General features: G+C 40.6%; 1 protein-coding gene across 2 annotated transcripts in view; it reads right to left on the bottom strand.

The window, feature by feature from the left end:
• The window catches only part of atad2b (ATPase family AAA domain containing 2B), a 70,324-nt gene that overhangs the window by 35,527 nt on the left and 10,504 nt on the right, over positions 1 to 24,293 (bottom strand). Inside the window, exons 18-24 of one of the 2 annotated variants that reach the window (XM_071478757.1) lie at positions 23,086 to 23,272; positions 22,778 to 22,963; positions 15,708 to 15,843; positions 14,391 to 14,584; positions 14,145 to 14,304; positions 11,670 to 11,792; positions 9,272 to 9,370 (exon numbers count right to left, since the gene is read on the bottom strand). In XM_071478757.1, coding sequence (XP_071334858.1) covers positions 9,272 to 9,370; positions 11,670 to 11,792; positions 14,145 to 14,304; positions 14,391 to 14,584; positions 15,708 to 15,843; positions 22,778 to 22,963; positions 23,086 to 23,272 — 1,085 coding nt within the window. Of the gene's footprint in view, positions 1 to 9,241; positions 9,371 to 11,669; positions 11,793 to 14,144; positions 14,305 to 14,390; positions 14,585 to 15,707; positions 15,844 to 22,777; positions 22,964 to 23,085; positions 23,273 to 24,293 lie in introns of both variants that reach the window. The other variant, XM_071478756.1, reaches the window with a different exon arrangement.

Below are 24,293 nucleotides of genomic sequence, written 5' to 3'. Positions count from 1 at the left end.
TTATATATTCTTTGTTATGTGGTAAAAAATAAAATGTAACTGCTTACATTGTTTTGCATCTCCTTGAGAGAAAAATGGGATATAAGTGTAGCTGTATGGTAGTGTCTCCACTTACTACTGGCAGTTATTCCAGACAGTGTCTAGACTAAAGCTTATCTTAACATAAACTGCCCTGTGGTGTAGCTGGTGTTTGAGGGTTAGTATTGATTGCTCCCAGCTCTTGCTTTGACTCATTTAACAATTCTGCCTGTAAACAGAGACAGTCTGACACCAAAATAAAACCTGGATTAACATTTATTCTCAATAAAAATGATTTTATTGAGCATGTGAGTTGTTGAGCTGAAATAAAGCGAATATGCTAGTTCAGGCATCCAATTCAAGTGGTACTGTGCTCTAGATCTGCTAATCTGTCAGCTAACTTCTTGCAACTGCCATTACCAACTGAATGGTCTATTTAAGGTGTCAAACTTAGAGTTGCTTAGAGTTGCTTTGTCATCACCGCTATTTGTGCTGCTGGTGCTCCCTGTGCATTCATACCCAATCACTACTCCTGTATCCACATGGGAAGCTGTTGAAGTTGTTTTTTGTATTTTTTTTTTCATTGATCCTGCTTTAGCATTGTTCTCTAATAACAACTACCTTAGTGAAGCTGATAATGTTTGACTGCAGCTAAATTTAATCTTTACATTTACACAATTTACATTTATTCTCAATTTAAAAAAGACATAAATAAAACATTATACTTCAAATAAGCTAGGTTGGTGTGATAAGTTGATTGCACTGCCCAACCACCATCTAAAATGTCACTGATAGAACTTAGAAAGCCTTTATTGTCACTGGATAGCAAAAAAATACAACGAGATTTAGAGTGCTACTCCATCTGGTGCCACAAACTTAAAATATGAAGAATATAGTTTATATAAAAGTTATTTAGATTTATTATTACTCATTAAAACATCAAAATGAATAGATAAGTGGCAGTGTTTGCTGTATCAACATTTCTATGTATTCACACATTCTTCCCTTTCAAGTTAGGGGTTGTACGTTTGCAAGATTCTCTGAGGCAAGTTCATATATCCAGTTTTCCCACACTTATCTTACAATTACATTTTAAAACTTTCATAACTTCAAACCAGTTTTGCATGACAGGAAAAGTGTATTGTAATATCATAGATAACTTGATTCAATGTAGCTCAGAGATTTGCAAATACCATCTTTCCTAACATGCAAATCCAAAATTTAATTATAAGTTAAAGCACAATGTAAACAATAGCATTCTGATTTTTTTTTTACCATAAATAAATATTCTACAGTGACTGTACAACAGTAAATCAGTTACACGTTCAGTGCGGCACAATCAGATACAAAAGCTTTGCAATAAATATTATAATGAATTAAATCAAGTTCATAATTTAGATTTTGTTGAGGGGTGCGTTCATCATAGAATAAAGGTTTACTGGAGGTCCCTGAGAACACTATCACACGAACATGCTGCAATGTAATAGCTTTCTTACACTCCTGAACAAGAGGTCTAATTAAGAAAAGTACAGTATGTCCTTCATCCAAACAGAAAGAGAAGTCAAAGTCTGTTAAGGAGAAAACAACTTACAGCCACTTGTCCCTGACCCAGACCTCAGAGGAGCATGAGGGTGCCACACCAAGACAGAGGAGACTTGATTCATAAACCAATTAAAAGCTCATACTTAAATTTGTCTTGTTAGCGCTGTATGAACATGGGACCATTAGTCATTGACATGTCACAGATAAGATGGCTTGATAAATAACAATGAACTGGGTCTGGATGTGTTACACAACTGTCCTTAACTCTTACGATATGTCATAATGCGTTACTAGCTGGAAAGGGGCAGCTGTGTTGAAAGAAAATGCATCTAATTTCTGGGTTTAATGAAGATGTGGCAATTAGCCTGGATAAGTGCGAATCTAGGAGTAATCTGATGTAATTAAAAACCCAGTCGGCACACATTCCTATTCTTATGGTGGTCTAATGTGAGTCATGTTGCTTAATATGGCCATCTCTTAAAGAGGCCCCAGAGATGTGAGCATGGTTGGCTGAGTTTGTGTTTAGGAAAGTTAATCTCCACCACAGAACATGCAGACATTAGCTTATCTATTATTCTGGGAAAGAAGATGTAGTGGTGTTAGATTCAGTACCAATAAGCACCAAGCTGAAGGACTAATACCAAAACTACTCGTGAAGATTTCCAAACCATGTGTACACAAAATACACAAAAAAAACAACAAAAATGTCAGAGAATAGTGGTTAATGTGATGTCTCCATTGACATTCTCAAGTACGGTGGATAAAACATCTTAAATTAGACAACCAGTAACTGTATCTTCAAAATATCACTGGATTCAAATGCAAAACTTAATACCCAAGGAGGCTACATTATAAAGAGGTGGATCTTAATGGGAAACAGATACCAGTTCACCTTCCATCAAGCAGGGTTTGAGAAGTGCATTAACTCCAAAAGATAATCTGGATCTCACCAACAAATCCATAAGTAATTCCCACTAATCAAGCACTAATGCATCATTTTGTTTGTGCAATTTGTTCCAGTCAACTTATCAGAACCATGCAGAGAAAGGCAATACACCCCATTAGGCTACCTGGCGTTTACTTGCTTCTGATGTTTACTGAAATTGACTGATCGACTGCACTATGGTAAAAACAATGAGTGAAAGCCCAGGAGGCTGTGTATAATTTTCTGTCTGTAGTACAGTTTAAATGCTGAGGTGCTGGGCTTCTCTTCAGTGTTGGCGAGCGAGATAAAATCTAGAATTACTGCCACGTGGTTGTATGTGTCACAGCAACCAGTCAAGTTGCAGGGAATATCATCACATCTCCCTTTCTGAGTTACATAGTTGAATAATGGCCAGAGATGTTTTTTGCAGAACATTTTGTCATTACATTAAATTGTGTCATAATTAGTGTATGAATTCTTGTTTGTTATGGCCAAAGATGTTTTTGTGAGGTCACAGTGACCTTGACCAGTTCATTCTTGTGTCAAGGGGAATGTTTAAAAAAACCCTCTGGGCATCCTTATATCTTGTTTACAAGAACATGAGGTCACCATGACCTTGACCTTTGACCACCAAAATCTAATCATTCGTTCATCAGAGTCCGAGTGAATCTTTGTACCAAATTTGAATTAATACCCTTGAGGCATTACTGAGATATTGCACAAGAACAGGACAGATGGATGGACGGACAACCTGAAAACCTATGGCTGGGGCAAGGGAACATGGAGCGGTGTTTAGGTCAGTGGGTAGAGCACCCGCCCCATGTGTTGAGGCTATAGTCCTCACTGCAGCCGGCCCCGGTTCGAATCCCTCTCTGAGCGGCCCTATCTCCCCCCTCTGTAAGTCGCTTTGGATAAAAGACTAAATGAAATGTAAACATAAAGGGAGAGAACCTCCAACATGGAAAGCACAGCACGAGATTGACTTAAACTGGAAAGGCAGGCCAGGCAATTCTTTGTGAAAATCAAAACCTGTCTACCACCCATTGAAGCCTCTGAATATGATTTGATAACATTATCTCAAAACAATGAATATGTCATCCGAGGTCCAGTTATCTGATTAACCAGTCAATCAGCAGTAATTTCATTTAGACACTGTATGAAAGCTATTGAGCTTTACAAAGCTTTGACATAAGAAAAAAAACAACATTAAAATGATAAATTACTAAGGAAAACTGTTCAGTATGGACACCTCTGCATCTACAGTATTATCTCTTACCTAAGGCATCATCTGTACAACACTAAGCCTAGCTTCTGAAAAGGCAAAAACCATATATCCTCTGTCTAGCATTCAAAAGCCACCCTCTCTCACTCTTTCACACTCTTCCCCCACCCATCACCTCTCTAGCATCCTTGGGCAGCACAGCTTGTAGTCATTGGGCATGCACAGAGGCAATGAGCAGCAACACTCAATCTTTCCAGTGTAACTCTGGGCTCAATTTTTTCACTGAGAAATGTATGCTGTTTACAATAATATGGTTATCTGCATAGCACAGTAATAAAACAAGGCATTAAAATCCTGCAAAGAGGAACACCAACCAACCTTGTCAACTATGTACACTTAGCATGCAGCATCAACTCCGAATGGTGATATGCTGGGAGTGAAAAAAAACCACAGACACAGAATGAATCTTCAGAAACACTAACACTGATGTCAGCTCATCTGCACCCTAAAACAATAAATGAAGGCAAGCGGCATCATGGATGATTTTACATTCATTTCACGCTCGGTGCCACAATCCATGAGGCATCTGTGCCCACAAAATGGCAGCTCACGCTCAGTGCTTATTCACTCAGGGCTTTGCATGCTTTGCCTGGATTTTATTACTGAGCGCCATGGGGTGTCAGAGTGTGCAACTCAAGATTGTTTTTGCCTGGTAGCCAAGAAGTAGCTTGGGGAAATTCAGTGTCCAGCTCTAATAACTAATAATAAACATCACAATCTCAGTTTCAGGCAAGAGGCTTTATTTTATCCTGGTGCCCACTAGTATGTTCTAATTTTAGCCTTTAGGAAGCTGAATAAATATTACATCCATCAAACAGAATTACATTTATCACCTGTAATCTTTACTGAATGCCATCCACACAGGTTTGTAGTAGATGTAACATAATTGATGATTTATGATGTCTGATATAAATAAATATTGAAAATGAATGATCTGATTGGATAGGAATGCATTAGTGCAAAGACCTGTGCTGGTATTTTAAATTCTGGTTTGACAAAGCCGTGATTTTCATTGTCTAAATTAATTTGGCAAACAAGGCAGCATCAATCGCAAGAAAGAATTTGATTATCACATTTCCTTTCCCATTTTCAAATTCATAACAGAAAATGTGAGATGAAGGAGGAAAACAAGGGAAAAGTTTTCTGACTGAGTGATTGGCTGACAAGGAAAAGAAAAATATGACAAAACTACAGGCAGGATGAGTAGCAAAGGGAGAAAACTAAAAGTCCAAAACCCTTTCGGGTTTTTACAGGTCACTTGGGTTGAAAAAGCAAATGGTACAGTGGCGTAAACTCGCCATCAATGCGTCCACCTGTCATTTAAGTCTCAGTTCATTGAAATGTGTCAAATGTAGCACTCGTCAAGGATAACTTTATAAAGGCGGCAGTTGCAACTAGTTTGTAAAACAGATACTTGTGAGAGATATTCAGGTTACCCTAAACACATGTTTTCCAAGTATGCAGAAATACTCTGCTATAATTTATTTGTATAACATTGCTTTCCCACATAAAGAGTACAAAAAACCCCCCCAAAAACTAAGCTGGAAGCATATCATACAGCTAGGTTGACCAGTGACAGAGCAGTGTGCATCAAGATGATCAGCAATAGAGGAAGCATCAGAGAGATACAGCCATATGTTTGAGCCTCAATCAGACCCAGACTCAGATGAGGAGTCTTGTGCACCGTAATTGTCCAGATGTATCAGAACGGTAAGTGTAGTTAGCATCTGTTATTTGTTTCTGCTATTTGTTCGTTTGTTAACTTGAGACTGGCAGTAGCTGACACAGCATTAGTGGTTGTGCTAATGCAAACTCTGTGCTGACAAGGTTTAAGGATCCCCAGGATTGGCTCCTTGCGACATATGATTTCGCTCATGATACGTCTTCTATCATATGAAAAACACCATATGGACATGTTAACGAGGTTAACATCTTGATTTTCATTGGAGTGGACAACAGCTAGCTTGCAAAACACATTGATGTTGAGGTTACACTTCAGTAAGTGTCGTAGATCCTACATTCTTGTAAGCAGAAAAGGCAAAGATGTGGAAAAGTGGATAAACAAAATTGTCTTCAACAGTGCTTTGTGTTTCCTAAATGAAAAAAAGTGCCTTCTTATTAACCCATTTCATTGTGCACTGAGAGCATCTCAGCATGTTCCAGGCTGTGTGCCTGTTGTCCTTTTGTCCTGAGTAAAAAATCCAGGCCATCCTGTTAGGCAGTAACTACTTCCGTCTGAGATAAAAGGAAGTGGGAGTGTTTATTATAACTTTAAATATCCCATCAAGGTCTTGTGATGGATTGACATTGGCAGCGGGAGAGGAGCTGTCTGTTTATTGTGATGTGAGATATAAGACAGGAGAGAGGCAAGCCACAGCAGTGTTCTGTCTACATGAATGCAGCCTGGTGGCTGTTGCCTTGGGCATGCTATTGAGTGACGCGGAGGACACATTATGCAGTGCCTGCATCATTATTCTTTTCTTCTGCAAACAGTTCAACAGTTGAATAAGGACAATCTTGTCAACTGGAAGAGGAAAAACACTGGTGAACCATGCCAGGAAAAATATACTGAGAAAGGTTTTTGCCAAACTGGAAAAGCAACATACGACTTTAGTCCGAGTTTGACAATTAAAGAAAACATGAGAATGATCAGACTTAGATTTTTCAGTTAAGCAATTAATAGCATATGCCTTCACTATCACAGAAATAACCCAGCTGATTCAGTGTGTGAAAAACAGTCATGAGTGAATGAGAAAAACCGAAAGGACTAAATCATTTATAAAAGGAAAGCACTCCATATGAACCAGACCCTTGTGGTGATGCACTACGAATGAACCCAGGGCTGTGGCCCAGGTAATGGGCCTTGCGTTTTCTGCTCCTCTTGGGAGAGAGTGACAGGCGAGAGAGAGGGGGTGGAAAGAAGGGCTGTGAGAAAGGGGGAGCAGAGAAACTATGACAGAGCCATCCACACAGGCTAATGGAAACCACATCCTTCTTCCTGTTTTTTTATGCATTAACAGCAGCAAGGTCTCCTGTCTTCCTGCCCCTGATTGTCCTGACAGCAGGAGCAGATGCTCCAGCTATCTACATCTCAACAACTAGGCATATCCACGGCCACTGCTTTTAACACCTAATTCAAAAAATATCCTTAGCCTTCAAAAAGCCTTTCCCGTAACTTTCTTCACGGTTCCAAATTGTGCATTTCATCCCTGCCACCACTCTCCCGTTATACCTGTATGTCATAGGCAATTCTCAGCCTGAGGCAAACGGAAAAGCAGGATGGAAGGAGGGAGAAGGAGAGGTGGCCCAGATAAAAGCCCTATAGAACTGCAGATACCAAAACAGCTCCAGATAGGCTTCACCCTGCAGGTAATGATCTTGGATAAGTTGAACCTTCAAGTGTCCTGACCTTCCGCAGAGGAGGAAGGAAAAGCCAACAACCCTGGAATGACCCATCTGCAGCGGGTGCATTTTCATGAACAAATTGGCATTTCCTCCAGACAATGCACTGTGCTTTGATTGTGGGGTTGAGTCATATCTCAAGACATAACTGACTATGTGATCAATTAGCCTAATAGCTGCCTTGCTGAGGTGTTCCAGGTGAGAACTGGCTGCCGATGTCACAAATTAATCACCTGAGTTAGCCTAATTAATTAAGCCTCTGGTGAAGGCTGATAACGACTCTCCCAAGAGCTTCTAAATTGGTGGTCCGCATCTGTGACATTTAGCATTGTAGATAAAGACTGCAGCTAAAAGTAGCATCACGGGTCTACTGTTGGCTGTCCCTTAAAAACAGGTAATACATTACTTCCTTTACTTGTCTTTAACTTGTCTCACATTGCTACAAATTAGTTTGTTTACTTTGCCATTATTTAGGTTTAATGAGCAATAAATTAATCAACGCTCCCTAATTCAGATGCACTGATAATAAACAGCAATATGTAGGTTTATTAGGTACACCTGCACAATATCATGTGATATAATAAAAGCCAGTAAACAAGCCAGTAAATCAGAAATGCTGAATGAGCCAGATAGCAACCTAGGCTGTAGTTAGTGACTGCGATGTACTATATTGCACTAGATTGAAAGTGTATAATATTCTATAAATCTCCACCCCTTGACAAAACGGCAAAGCTTTGTAAAACTACTGAATCAAGTCTGGTGTTGCAGTTTTCCATTGAGGCTCCATTAGTTTGCCCTGGACTGATTTTTGGGGGGTCAAATTATACAATCAAGTCTAAATATTCCCTACCCACTATGCAGCTGTTTTTCTTTTGGCCTAGCAGGACAGATAAATAGCAGTAAGCCTGAGACTTATAGATGCTCAGTCTTACAGTATTTATGGTAGCCTCATCTCTCAAGAGGGGAACGTCTCCCTGGGAGAAGGGACGGTTTACCCACACAGCAGGGGTTCTATCAGCAACGCTCTCATGAGAGACAAGCACCACCTTGTGTCGGGCAGCTGAACTACACAGACACAAAAATCAATCAGATTAGTTTTTTCAGTCAGAGCATATATCACATACCTCACCTCCACACTCTTGAATGTCTTATGTACATCTCATTATGACCTTAGAAGGTGCCTCTTTCAGTATGTCTCATTCTCCATCTTTTGTCCTGGTGGAAGCTAGAGGGCATTTTTTTTTGATTACATGTAAAAACGGCTTACTTGTGATTCGTTCAGGTAACAGCCTCATTAGTCTGCCCCCTGCTTGTGCCTGGCCCTCCCCTCACCCTTAGGCACCTGCCGTTTGCCACAGGTGGGCATGTAATTGCTCTGTGGCGTGGTCATATTTTGAGTGGTTAGGAGAGAGCAGTCTTGCTAATGAGGCTGCTCACTGTGTTGCTTATCCACTGCTGAGAAATGTATGTGTGTGTGTATGTAGGCAGGTGTATGACATCACATACATCTGGTATAGTGTTGTAATACAACACAGCTGCTTGCTGCTGCATCAGAGACAGAAAAAAACAAGCTGAGAAAGAGAGTTGAGGTTTCAGTGTGTGTGTGTGTCAGACAGAGGGGTAATAGTGTACTGAGAGAGATTCTGATATATCTGTTTTTGTTTGAGCTGGGGATGTATTGATTTCTCAAAAATATGCAGACACATTCAGCATGTGCATGTTCACAAAAAATATTACACATGTATTTCAATAAAATAGTAAAATATTACTAATTAATCAGAATCAGAATCAGTTTTATTGCCAATTTAAATAATTTGGTAAATATGAGAAAGTACTAGTCATTTTTCACCATTTCACAGGCAAATTGGTGAGAAAAGGAATCTACCAAAACAATCATTTTGTGGCATGTGGCATGTTCATTCCCTGCCCCGGCAGTAGACTCAGCACTACTGTCATTTAACTTGTCCTATAAGGAGGGTGTGTGGGGTATCAAACTGTAAATCTCATCAATCACCCTGTTCAGGTTGTGTAGCAATTATAAAAGTGTTTGGTGTGCAAGACTGAATACTCACTAGTAGTGCACTGCTTGTCAGTGGCCTCACCCTGAGTGCTGCTCCTGGCCTGCTCCTCTCCTGCAGTGTGGTGCTTTCTGGTTGCCAGAGCACCCGGAGCTGCCGTCAGCTGAGCTGGCATCTGGAGGTCTGCAGTGCCCACGGAGGATCAGTTACCAACAACAGACAAAACTCTTTGTTTGTGCATGTGCAAGTGTGTGCGTTTGTGTAAATTGGAAAACACTTCTGAAACACATTGCTGGCAGGATACAGAGTGTGTGTGTGTGTGTATGTGTATAAACACCAGAATACTAGGAAGGTGCTTTGACAGGCAATGATAAAAATGTGATCTGACAGACAGAGATGACCAGAGGGAGTGATGTGGTGAACACAGTTCAAACACATGTCAATCAGAACAAATATTAATACAAAAACTACAAACATATCATTTGCAGTGGCTATATGTTTCACTCTGAGAGCCTGAGTGTGACAAGAATGAGAAGCAGAAGTGGAGCGTATGGGCATGCCAGCCCCTGAAATTGAGACATTTCAACTTTGACATCAAGTGATATTTAAGGTTTTGGCCAAAATTATTACAGCTCCTTTCATCTTGTCACGGGGGAGAAAATCCCCCCAGATGCACTGTGAGTTTTGAACACTGCTGCAACTGGACATCAAGCCTTGCTGAGCTAATTGATAGCTTTATAGCAGGACCTTGACTGCAAGATGAAATATTTACACTGCTGTATTCCTCCTCTCAGGCAGTTGACTCCTGCTCCTGCAATATTCATTTAGCATCTTGTGCTTTTAGTTGTTAAAAGAGGAAATCAAAAGAAAAGAGTGACTTTTTTTCTTCCTCTTTGATAAGTTTCCCACTTGGCATGGAAGAGTGAAGCCTCTGTGGCTCAAGTCAGAAGTCAATAGGCCCTCAGGGGCGTAGTGCTGTGCATGGTGTAGATAATGCTTTTAAAAAAAGAAATTGTGTCTTTTTGTGTAGTGCCCTCAGTGCATTTGTGAACTGAAGACTTTTTCAGGATAGAGCAGAACAAAACAAGGTGACATAAGTGACACAGTGTCATCTCTGAATGATGAATGAAGCTTATTTCATGGGGAAAGTACTAGACAATGAAAATGTGTTTCTAAGCTAAGGAGTGGTTCTTTTTTTTCATGCTGGTAAGGTACATATCTTCATGGTCATTAATAAAAGAAGAAAAAAACAATGTTGGGGGTTAGATTTCTTTCTGATTCTGTAGCCTTGGCGAAATATTGAATGTACATTATATAATTAAGTGGACCAATAGTGACACTATGCAGTCTTGTCTTCCTTCTACATCCATTTGTAAGGTGGGTGTTTGTAAGGTTTTGTGACTAGCATATTTAACACTGTTTTATATGTACTGTAAGTGACAGTACTGTTACGTGTGTGAAGTGTTCAATATACAGAGGTGTTATTTAGCCTATTCCCGTGTTGGCAAGTATAGCAACAGGAACATTTGCATATGATTACACGCCTTTTGCTACAATATTTGAAAACTTGCAATACTTAAAAGCTTAAGCCTATTATTTAACTGCAATGTATATATGTGCATTTCTATGTGCATAAGCCTAATTCAGATTTACCCTCAGTCCACTCAGCACTGCTTGGGGCTGTTTGGTGAGTGTACAGATGCAGAGCGCCAGGCAGACAGCTAGCACAGAAGGTACTGTCTGGAACACTGGAGCCTCAGGCATGACTCCTTTCTGCGCCACAAACTCTGCACTAAAAACTGACTGCTCCATCAAGTGCTACTGGACTACCATAGTGATTTTTTTCCCCCTAAAAGCAGGTTTCTATTCTCTAAAATAATCTATCAAAGTCAAAAAAAAGAAAGAAAGAGGGCAGGCAAAGAACTATACAGCTAACATGGACTGGCTAGGGCTCATTATTCAAGTGAATGAGTATTCTTCCAAAGTGTTTACTTATTTACATAAACAAATTATGTTTTTATGTTCAGTGTTATTAGTGTGCTACATTAGTCTGCTCCACCAGTAATATAATGAAAACAACTATCCCTAGATAAAGAGGGTAGTGAAGACAAAATAATGGATATTTATCAAGTAACTTCAGTTATTAGGTGGAAATTAGCTCATAGCTAAATCTGGTACATCTGTTTTTTCTACATGGTCCCTGACATATAAATGTATTAAACTTAAAAGAAATGAAACTAAAATGTTTTTGTTAACTAAAGTCGCAAAATACTTTTTATAAGTAGTTACGTGGTAGTTAAGGATATGTTAGGACCTGCAAATTGTTCCATATGAATATTTGTTCAAATTTTATGCCATCACCCCTTACCAGTACAATAATGTAAAGATGGGAGTTTACTGTCAGGTACAATAGCTAGTGTGTCTTATTTCAGTAACTGGAAAACATGCTTTCCATTTTTCTTTGTTGAGGTTATTTTCTTACCCCTTTTCCTACGCGCCTCCTTGATCTCTTCACACATGCGGTCGAACTCTGGGTCCAACTCAGCAGCAAATATAGCATGGGCTGTGTCCTTTAAACTGCATGCTCGGTGCCGGATCACCTTGTCTGAGAAAGTAGAAGACAGTGAATGTTTTTTGTAAAACAGAATTACAACCAGTATCTCTGCCGTGGCATTGTAACAGTTTTTTGCCCCTAGATATCAGTTACTTCTTTTTCTCCCACCATCAAGGCATGTGCAGGACTGTGGTTTGCAGTGTGATATTGCATGTTCTCCTCACCCCATCATGTATGTAAAGCAAAGAGTCAATAGCAAGCCCACCCCATTCCACTGTATCTGTGAGAAAGGGGACTGTTGCATTTTCTCACAGTTTGAAAAAGGATAGAGCTGGCTTTGGTGAGAAGTAGTAACAGGCAGAACTCAGACACACAAGTCTTGATATCACCAATTTAAGACAACTGTGGGTGCATTCACACACATGCAGGCACATACAGTATACACTACATTCAATCTGAAATATCTTTTAAACGCATATTAATTCTCTCACATACACCGTCCTTAAACCTTCACAACATGTCTTCACACTTAGATGTATGGCAGCATCATTAAATCCTCCTTCTTCCCCACTGCCGCATCCATTTAGGGAAAATAAAGAGTGAGCTGAAGAGGCAGGCCAAAAGCACAGCCACTGTAAACAGGCCGTCTCTCATTACAGCAGACAGACGGAGAACAGTTCAGGCAGAGAGTGGCAGAGGGGTCACAATATGCCAGCTTCCTTTGTCTAATTGGTGGATGGCTGTCTAATTGCAATGGAGGCAGTTTGTGTGTGTGTTTTCTTGCTGAGTATTTCTGTGACTCTGTGTGCACATGCAAGTGCATTATAAGGGCAAAGATGTCTTTCAGTGGAAGAGTGTCAAAGGCCAGGTGGAATGGCGGGAGCTCATCAGCACCCTTAAGGACTCTGCCTAATCCCCCCCACTTACATGCGACGCTGTTGCTTATGTGTTAAGAGGCGGTTGGGGGGTTGTCAAAAGGGTTGTTATCTCCATTTCCCTCAAGCAACAAAAAAGTATTTGTGACACTTTTTTGCCCTTTTTAACATAAAGTAATTATTTAGCAAGGTGGGGAGGTAAAAGAGAAAGAAGCCAACATGATTGTACATAGAGGACGGCATGATAAAGACAGCGTGAAGGACAAGGAGAACCAGACCACAGAGGGATAATGAGGTTATTTTCCCAGCACTTTGTGAGCTGGTGTAGAACTTCCCCAGCAGCATAATTGTGTGGGGTGTGGGCCATATTCCCCGGGCCAAGCATTGGGTGAGCAGGCAAAGAGGCTTCGTTAGTCTTCTTTATTAAACTGCCTAATTGCATTTTTCTCGTTTATTGTATCATTTGTAGACCCTGCATTCCAACAAATGACCCAGGCCCTCGTCTGCAAAGACAGAGATATGATTTATTCATTTGGGCTGGGAGAGAATTGCTTCCCATTAGTATCAGGCAGCTATATCCTTGCGAGGGAACTGAAGCAGCTAAACACACAAGGCGAGAATTAAAATGGTCACATCAACTGAATAGTACGAAGCAGGCCTACTGTACACTGCTTTCAATTACCATTATTGGTATTGCTATTGAGGACTTGATTCTAGTGGAAATTACTTCTTCTCTTGTGCAACAGCATGCTCTTAACTTTTTTCCTAATTTTTCCATGTTATTTCTTGTGTATACACAATTCACAAAGGCTTTTCCCTGTCATGCAAACAAGCACTCCATTTAAACAATAAAAGTAAATCCAGTTTACTTGTAAACGATTAAAAAATAACAGGCCTCTTTGTTTGTTTGCTTTTCTGTCTGCACGAGTGCTCCAGCAGTCATTATGAAGCCCATATTCGGCTTAGGGAAAGGTGCAGAGATGGGAAGGAGGATGAGGTAAAAGTTGGTTCAAATTGCAAGAAAAGAGACAATTAAATTTTCATGCATATGCAGCCTTTCTCAGCTACAAAGCATGAAATACACTGTGGAAATGCTAGTTTCAGTGGGGGTTGTATGCATTCTACTTCATTTGAATTTCCAAGTTGAAGAAAACTATCTTGAGGTTCTGCAATTTTAGTGCCTGGAAACCCTCTTTATAAATCGTTATGTATTAAATCTAATAGCTTTTTACTCATATAATCACAGCCTAATGGAACAAAACAAAAACTACAGTCCAATGCTGACTTATGAATCAAAGTCATGTCACTGTAAATAAAAGTTCCATAGGCATTGTCTATAGATACATGATAGTTTGGTAGTGGGTTAATTAAGAGAAAGCACTGTAATGTACTTAGCTTAGCACAAAAAGAACTATACATGTCTGTGTACATGGAGGCACTATATGCTGAGCAAGCATGTGAATTCTGCACACATGCATTTCATGTCTATGTTGCATTTGTGACCATGTCCGTGTATTTTCCTCCTCACCTCCAGGATCCTTGTCAGGATTGTATTCTAAAGCATTACTGCAAATGAGGTCAATATCCACCAGGAAGTCTTTCACTGTCAGGTACTTGTGGGTGTCAATTTTGGTCATGACAGTGGACAGGTCCATGGGCTGCCGAATCACTTCAAGGTAGTCCGACACCTGACGCACAAAAACACACAGTTCAGGCCTAAAACCAGCTTTGCCAAACTACGGGGGTACAAGAGTGTGGGTTCATTTCTCCTTACCTCCTCAATGTCAACTGGCTTGCTGAAAATGTTAAAACGTTTGTCAGTGGCCAGGCGCTTGGTCACGTCCCTGAGAAAGAGCCTGAGCTCCCGTAATGTGTTCTCTTCCTGTTCAGCCAGGCGGCGCTGTTCCTCTGCGGACAGGACTCTGGGGCCTGGAGCCTCTGCCACGGGCAGTGCCACTTCACACCTCTCTGGTGGGACAGAGCGCAAAAAAAAAAGTGAGAGGCATAAATAAGTAGAGTACCCATAATAAAAAAAGTTTTCAAACAGCTTCCATCTGTAGGCAAGACCCACACCAAGCAAGTTTCAGAGAAAAAGTTAAGAATTTTTGCGTGTTTGACCAAAACACAAAGGCCTCAGCTACTAAAGCAATACAACCAACTAGGCAAAAAATACACTCACAGTTAGCACACTGGTTGGATATGAAGAGCCAGATAGTCCCATCTCAAACCTGACCATTGACCATTTTCTTTTAACACCATTGCAGACACAGAGCAAAAAAATACTTACCCCAGGAAAAAAAAACACACACACACATTTTAAGATTCTTGCAGCTGATGAAAATAATATAGAGCTACGTTCCTTCCCAAACACAGATTTTGTAATACACTAAGGAATGGCCTCTGGCCAGTGACAGAGTGATGAAGCAAGGGAAGCAGATATCCTCTCCTCCTCTCCCAAGGCACTGGTCCTAGCCCAAGGCATCTGCAGACATCGTTAGGAAGGCTCCAGAGCACCTAGGGCTGCTTCACTCACTAGCAGCAATCCAAGCCTTGATTCTAATTATGGCTAATAGTGGCCGGGCCCTCTCATTGCAATCCTCTCCCTGCTTTCTGCTGGCCTCTCTGCTGGAAGCCAGACGGCTGTCTTAGTCAGGCAAGAACCCCTGAAGAGCACCAGGCGAGTAAAGCAGGAGACCCCTGCCTTGCATCAACGAGGAAACAGTGGAAGAATGCTGGGCACCATTTTCATTTAAAAGCCCAAGTGGACACTTCTCTCATATTGAACTGGAATGTAAGGCTGGAGAGCACACAGGACATGGGGTGGTTGGAGGGTGGATGGGAATGTAACAGAGGAGTGGCAGGGTCTGATTTTGATGTGGGCGAGGGATAGAGATGTCCAGGAAAATACAGGCTTCACACTGAGCCAATTAACACTTTTGTGCGCACCACCCTAAATATCTTACATCTATATGTCTCTATTCCCAGAACGAAAACACGAATGAAAACAGAAGCGGGAAGGATACAGGTACATGTGGACAACACTGCCCTCTAGGATTGACAGCAGAGATGCATAAGTGAATATAGTAAATACCTGCACTCCTGAGGCGTGGCGGAGCCCTGGCCGCTTGGACCAGCAGCAGGTCAGAGAAGAAGCTCCTCCTGTCCTCTTCTCCTGGAGGGCACAGCGTTACTACCTCACCATACATCCTCTGGAATATACTTCTCACCTGTGTTAAACACAATAAGGGAGTTGGTAAAATAACCATAACCATAAGTTGTTAGCCCTTACAACATAAACCACTGTTGTAATCAAATAGATTGTTAAAGCGTGAACAAAAAGTGCTAGTTCTGTCTTGTTTCTTGGGTTTTGTTCACAGGGCAGTACATTAAATCTACATCTTTTGTTTTTCTCATTTTCGCTCCCTGTAAAATTAATCTAATTTGTGAATACTAATTTTAAACCAATTTCATTTTATTTGTACACCCACAGTATTGAACTAATTTCTACAATTTAAGTTTGTCACATATGTTTGTACTGTACAATGATAAATACTAAATTGTTGTGTAGGCAGTGTAGCTGACGTCTCTGTTCTCATCAGCCACTAGTTGAAGCAACAGCACAACTGAGCACTGCAGAAACTAAGCACGCTGCTGGGATGTTAAGGACCTAGTGACCATCCTTCCTTCAGTCCAGATCAATCTGCAACTAATGATTACTCTCAACATCGATTAATCTCTTACATACTTAATTAATTGCTTTGTTTATAAAATATTGAAAAAAACTATGAAAAGGCTAAGGTGACATGTTCAAATGTCATGTTTTGTCCAAACAATGGTGCAAAACCCAAACATATTCAGTTTACAATGATGAAATGGAGAAAAGCAGCAAATCTTCATATTGGAGAAGATGAAATTAAAATCTAATCCAGATGATACATGAGACTTTGGAGACTATGAGAATTTTTAACCTTTCAGACATTTGAGATATGGACTGTGCAGAACGGAAGAGGTCTTTATCTGTAGTAAATTCTGTTAATAATAGGTACAAAAAATATGGCCATGATAAAATTGAAAATTTAATTTCCAATAATTTAGCAGTCCCACAAGAACAATAACTTTCCATTACTGGAAAAGTAATGTCAGATACGTCTTATTAAGTAGTGGAAACAACCAGATTTAATTGATAATGGTAGCAAAAATTACACTTCAACACTCATAATTAGGTGACTTGTTCTGCCAGTGTGCTGGTCCTGGAGATCTATAATAGTGTAGTGTAATGCACTGAATAACAGATGATGATTACAGAGAACCTCATCCTCTGAACATCTGAATTACTCTTCTATGAATGCTCCTCTTGGATCATGGCAATAAGGGCTGCAACATCAAAACATGTTTTGATAAATCTATATTTGTAATGGTGGTTGTGATGAATCCACTACCCGATTTAAGCTACAGTAAATGACAATCTCACCTGATTTGTCAGTCTTTTTTTCTACTTCAGTAATGTTTGGAATTAGAAGACAAAAAAAAAAGCCAAATTCCTCAATTATAAGATGTTATGAGTTGACAGTTATGACTGTTTTGTGAATTTACCAGCACTTTTTATGGTTAAAACAATAACTAGGAGGGCTACATCCATATAGCTACCCAAAACTATCCACAGTTCAGCTGACATCCACAGACTAACTTACTTTGTACCTCGGCAGTAGGTATTTTTTGTTTTGTTGTTTTCTTTGTTCGAACCATTATTGCCGTTTTATTTCATCTTAATAATTATCTGACAAATGAAAACACAGTATTGGCATAAATATACATGAGACATCGCAGCTACATCAATTTCTGTTGTGCATCTACACTGGGGCTACAGGGGTTTCAGAGATCCCTGTTCAGCTCTGTGAGGGAGTTCAAGGCTGCTCCCAATGGGAAGCCCTGTTGCTGACTAAGCACCCACTTTCCACTTTACATCTCACCCATCTCTCTTTCACATCGATCTGCTCCCTTACCCATGGCATGTTTGTTCTCCCTTTCTCTCAGCATCTCCTTCTGTTCTCTTTCTTACCATCTCTCTCTGGATTTTGTGTTCTCTCTTCTCACGAGGGAAAGAAAAAAGAGGAATGGAATAAAAATGAGGAAGACAGTAGGGGAGCCAGAGACAGTCAAAAGCCCCTTTTACACAGCCCGTCGCCAATGTTGTGTTACACGTCACGCCTCTGATTCTGGAACGCCAGCATGCTATCTGAAAAATCACACACTGGGGCAGCATTATGCCAGCTTTGTTTGGTTCAGTGTAAACAAGCAAAGCCGGCTTGAGGAGTCTCCTTAATGGTTATATAGCGTGATCTGAGGTGGTGGTGGGGGGGTGGGGCCTTAAGTGTATGTGGTACACAGCAGGTAATGATTCTCAGTACTTTTCATCATGATAAAAGCTGCAGGGGAGTTGACACGGGGAGGGAGAGCAGATATGAGTGGCTAGATGAGTGGTGGCGTATGGATGAGAGAGCTGGACGTACAAAGAAAACTGGGTATGTCTGACTGACTACAGTAAATGTAAAACAAAACTGGACACCTGTTTGTTTAGCATGATCAATTCTTAACTGTTGAAACTGAAATAAAAAGCAAGCTGAAAACATCCCTGTCAGACTGTCTGACTCTGCCCTGTTGCTCAATTTTCAGAGGAAGAAAACCCTAATGCAGGTAGAAAATGAGTCAGCAGTAAAAAAAAAAAAACAACTTGAGTGAATATAATATAATGCAATCCTCATAAAAGCAGCTATAGCTGAGACACCTTACTGAATCAAGATGATACTCATTGCTCTCAGAAATTAAAAAGATTCACACAACTTAGTGCTGCAAGCGACCTGACATAAACAAACCACAGGAAGAATGTTGATAACGACAATAACGTACACACTTATGTTCTGATGGTGACAACTGAGCTAGGGTAAGATGGAGCATGAGGTCGACAGACAGATTGGTTCGCTGTCAGCAGGGAGGTAGATGCTGTACTGGACTAAAGAGGGAGCTCAGGCTGAAGGCGAAGCTGTCAGTCTACCATGTGCTCCACATTCCAACCCTCAGCTATGATCATGAGTTCTGGGTAGTGGCTGAAATAATGAGATTGCAAATATAAGTGGCCAACAGGAGATCAGGGTAGAAGTGCCACGCACTCACACTGAAAGGACTGAGATGAGGTGGTATAGGCATCTGATTCAGATGCCTCTGAGCTGCATCCCATCCCTGTGGTGGTGTTCTGGCCATGTTCAATTGGGAGGAGACCACAATGAACACACATAACATACGGCGGGGGATGTAGCTATTGAAGAGGATGTATGGACTACCTTGCCTCCACACTGTCATGCTAGTATTTTTTTTTTTTTTTTTTCTCATCCCTTGAAGATAAATGACCAGTGAGGTCAAAATGAATTGCTCTAAGACTGTCACAATTCCCTACTTAATGCAAAATAAACTTTGAGTGTTGTAGGAGGTTTCTTTATCAATATGTTGTTTTTGTTTGGCTTTATTCCCTGTCAAGGTGCATCAGAGTTGCTACTCCATTTTTAAAACAGATTGAACAAATGTGGCTCCAATCATGTGTCAGCTATTCGTAGAAGAACGGATTATCCTTACAATTTTACAATTAATTGCACTGTCTCACTAGGTACCGTGTTTCTGAAAAAGCATTTACTTCAAATCTGCTGCATTGTGGTAGCTCACACAGGGGATACCATAATTTGTGCCATGGCTCCTATGTGTATTACAAAGCTTGAGGCATCTTAAGCACAGTGATAATATGGCTGCACTATAATTCAGCAGAAATGCTCTGTCGCTATTCCATCAGCCCAAAAGACACTTAGGTCTTAAAGGAAAAAAAGTTGGAAAAAAAAACTCAACACTGTTTGTCTAACTGGAAGATTTTACCAGGTGAAATAGTCTGCTAGTGTTGTCAAGTTGTGTGTGTGTGTGTGTGTGTGTGTGTATATATATATATATATATATACATAAAAAACAGAATTTTATTGTGCATGATAAATATGGTATGTCTTTAAATTGTTATAAAGCTACAGAGTTAGTTGTTGCACAGAATCACAATGAAGGTTCATTTGAAATGCTCAAAGACTTCACTTTAACACTAAGCCATCTCAGTAAAATCCAGCTCTCCTCTAATAAAGTGAGGTGGTCATTTTTAGCTATCAGAACTGCCTAAATCTTAAAGAAGCACAATGACAGCAATTTGAAATTTTACTGCAAAATCCACCACGAGTAAAAGGTCTGGAATATTTGGTGAAGACTTAGTTTTTGTTTACTACACTACATCTGTTGTGCTTCAACACTGAGACCTGATTCCTGATGCATCAATAACCATGTCCTTATGGTAAAATGTGGTGCAAGCATTCACAGTCAACATGAAGTTCATACATTGCAGTGTACTCGTGAGGCCTCAAGACACACATCTGATAAAGTGTTGCAGTCACACGTTCTAGCAATTTCCACCAGACCTCCACCTAAAAGGAAGTCAATCTACACATAGTGAATGGCTGCAAAGGGAAGGAGGGAGGCTGTGTAGTTGGACCCAAGCCTGTGGTGTCAGTTTTGGCTGGGGAAGGAGGCTGCCTGTTCCCTGCTGAGGTTTGGAGCTGAGGCAGCAGCTGTCACTATGTTCTCAGAGCCAGAGAGTGAAACAACACTCTCAAAGATAGCCAAATCACTTAAAGCACCAAAGACTGCTGCATGTCCGTGCCTAAAAATTAAAACCAAAGCTTCTTAAATGTTGCCTGAAGGAAGCTTTTCAGACAAAGAATAAGCACTATCATTTAACAAAACAAACAATTTATTGCAAATAGCTCCAATTATTAGACAAAACAAAACTGCTAAACATACACACAGCCTAAACAAAACCCAGTCTTTCAGCAAATGGTCGGCAAATCCTATTCTCTCTGGAAAACCTGTGGCACCATTTCAGTGGGACCAACTACTAAATATGTGCCCCTCACCAACGTCTGCACAGAGCTTGTAGCTAGACCTGCATCACATTGAAAATCCCTAACAGTGGTATTTGTGTGAAATCTGTACGCATGTCCTCCTCATAGCTTCTCTGTGTTGACTTAATTGTATAATTACATTAATTTGAATATCTTTGAGTATGTCATCGTGATTTTCGATCTTATGACTTTTGTGAGATGACCTCTTGGAGTCATCTCAAGTTTAATATGAAAACCAACCACCTGAAACTTGAAGACTGCTTGAGATAGGTAATCCATCACAGTAAGGCAGTTCTGTCATCATTTACAGTAGAGCAGAAAGCATGGCTTTATTTAAAAGGTCTTTAGGGTTGATGTGATCGTAAGAAGCTTCAATGTAACTTAAGAGTTTGCTCCCTAACAACCAAAATCACTAATATTGTAAATAATTCAATAATTCAATAATTCATTCAACAGCTGCAATTACCACAATCCGTTTAAACTCAAGTTTGTCTGAAGCACCAAGTCAGACCAAATGCAGCATTTACAGAGTAGCCAAAATGTGATTGGTGAAAACAGTCAGAGTAAATAAAGCACTAACTGGCAGTAGTGCAGCACAAGGGGAATACAATGATATTCATCTTTCTGTCAACCATTCATCATCATGCATATAACCATCTCCAACGTGTTTATCGTTGCCAGTGTGGGGAGAGGATAGACAGAGGCACCTTGTGTAGTACGGACACACTGATACACTTTTAAAATAAACTGAGTACAGAGAAGACATTTTTACAATGTGCCAAACAAAAGCTAAGAAGGGAACAGATTAACAAGTGCAACGATGCAATCCTACTACAAACTAGCAGTGCCAGACACTCAAATGGAGAACAAACAGGAGAAAGCCACCTTTGCCTAAGGACAGTCTTGATACCCTCATGCTGGCTCCATGTTGACTTATGCACACCATTGGTCCCATCAAGTGCATCCCAATTTGCGTGCTACATGGCTATGTGTTCAATGACCAAAGAAAAGGTAATTTGAAGAAAGCAGTAATTGCCAATAGTACACAGTTTCTGCCAGTCACCTAGTATGTAATGAATCGTAATGTACCCTGTGACACTGCGGCTGAATGGTCTGTGGCGTGTGATTACTTCCATTTTTATACTTAATCTCTTAACACAGCATGTAGATGAACAAAAATGGTTCAGTGAAGTAAAAAGCCTTAAAGCAACAGAGATAATTTCAGGACACTATCAACCATACAACATAAAGAAAAAGAATGGCATGAAATAAACATAGAAAGACAAGTAAAAATGACCAAAAGAGAATTTTAAAAAATGATAAACAAAGTGCCAACTAGATTGGCTCCAGCCCCCTGTGACCCTGTACAAATAAGCGGTACAGATAATGGATGGATGGATGGACAGTGCCAACGAGAACTACAGAGGTTAAAAAAGCCCAGGTGTCTTAGTACTGAGTCAACTACAGAGTGAGAATCATCCCAAGAGTCTCCCGCCTTGGAGCATGGCCAGCACTGAAGTCTTGCCAAACCAGCAGCCACACACATACACAAACAAGGAAAAAAATAACCTACACAGGCTGCACAGACATGCTGATATGGTGTGCTTGTCCTGGGGTGAAGACACTGGGCTATCAACCTTCTGACCTAATTAAATCCCTTCTGTTGCTTGATAAGAGAGGACCCTCCTCCTTATTTTTATCCATCTCTTTCCCCCCCTCCAATTCTCTCCATTTCCCCTTTCTCTGTGGCAATCCCTCCCTTACAACCTAACCCTCTGCAGGTGGTCTGATTGCTTTGGCTTTCCCAAAGAAAATAATAAATCCAAGAAAAAGGATGAAGAAGCAGGGGTGGGTTATACCCAAGGAGAAAAGTGGGCAGTGGGATAAATGACAAGAAAATGGAGATGGAGCCAAAGTAGATAAAAACTCTGTGGGAGCAGATGACCTTGACTGTGACACCTTGTGTGAGTAGCGCCCCTGACTATGAGAGGAAAAAAAGGAACCTTTGAAGCATGGTTTAGCCTCCACTACCATATAAAAAGACATCAGGTTAACACTCTCCCTTCTCACATAATGGAAGCAATTGCATTAACAGCAATATGAAATCACAGAAAACATACGGCAGGTTTTTAGGTAAATCTGAAAATGTCAGCTTGTATGTGTGTGTTTGTGTGTTATCTACCTCTTCTGACAGCTGTGAGTAGTGAGTCTCGGCAGTGGCAAGGATAAGGACAGGGCTGAAAGAGGGCACATCCTGCAGCAGGGTGAGGAAGGTGCTCTTCACAGTGTCACCCACTGTCTCCCACCACTCTGAGATATGCGGCATGAACACCACGCTGGGCATGCTCCGGCAGGCCTCACGGAAAACCTACAACCACAGATAAGTAATATAATTAAAAAAAAAAAAAAAAACATTATAGTACAAGTCACTATAAATGCATGCAAACGTCTGCACATACACCTGTGTGTGTGTGTGTGTGTGTTTGTTACCTGAGCACAGGACTCCTCTGGCGTTTTCGCACTGACGGAGTAGAGAGTGGGCAAATCCAGGCGGTGCACTGGCAGCTTGTCCAGGTGGTGCAGCAAAGCAGGGGCCAAGTGGGAGCTCTGTCCTGAGCCTGAGGCCCCGGCCAACAGCAGACGAGGCCGATATGCTGTGGGCTGTTGGAGGGCAGAGCTAGAAGCAGATGGGAGTTCATAGTTAGCGTAGTATTTATCACCTTATGATCACTGACCAGCAGTCATACTGTCATTCAGACAAGCAGTGTCATAGTAGAAGCCCACAGAAGTACACTAATGTTGATACGCTTGGTACTAACTCACTAAGTGCTTCATTATAAAATGTTTTATGTAAATACAGTGATAGGCATTTACTGTCAAAGCACCTGAGTAAATGTTATATACACAAGTAAAATACTAGTTAAAATAGATTCCTCTGCTCACTGTTCACTCTGTCAGTTTGAAATATTTCAAGGACAAAACTGAGTATATTACATTTCTGACCACACCAGATAAACAAAAGCAATCAGAACACAATAAAGGCTGACTTAACCTCCTGTGAACAACAATGGACTCATAGCAACTGGAGAAAATGGAACCCTGTGCTCACGTGATGCGATTTGACAGCTAGAAAAGAAAGAATGAGTCACACATCAAGATAGGTGGTTAGAGGAAGCATAGCAGAAGCTCGTTAGAGTCTGGCCTATCCTCGAACTTCCACCATTACTATGTAAGGCTCTGCTTACACCAGCTTTTGAAGGTCTGAATCTGTACACAATCCCACTAATCCCACTGTGTGTTTTGCAAGTATTAGATAAGCCAGAAGTGATTGAGTCTCAGCCCTTATCTCACTCTTTCTCTTATGGGTTATCCTTAACTCCACCAACAGGACACATATATCAGAACTCTCAGGTGTGTGATAACAAGATTTGACAATTAGGCCAATTAACACTGGCTTTTAGAGCACTGACTAAGAAAGAGGGCTGATAGGCATTAAGTGCTCTTTTAATGCCATTTGTTGACCAGTCAATAAAGCCTTCATACATTTATAAATAAATGCCATGAGAAGTTTTCTTTCATATAATCACACACAGTGCTAAAGTAACAGAACATCCTTTTCTTTTTTTCAAGCATATTGTGTAAGACTAGAAGCTTTATAGCTGCTTAATAGGTTCATCAATAAGTGGTTCCAGCAAATG

This window comes from Trachinotus anak, unplaced genomic scaffold (genome assembly GCF_046630095.1).
Source record: "Trachinotus anak isolate AG129_WGS33_773 ecotype Australia unplaced genomic scaffold, CSIRO_AGI_Tana_v1 ptg000005l, whole genome shotgun sequence".
NCBI classification, from domain to species: Eukaryota; Metazoa; Chordata; class Actinopteri; order Carangiformes; family Carangidae; genus Trachinotus; species Trachinotus anak.
The sequence above is the reverse complement of the archived record's forward strand: the minus strand, read 5'-3'. Positions and strand labels throughout refer to the sequence as shown.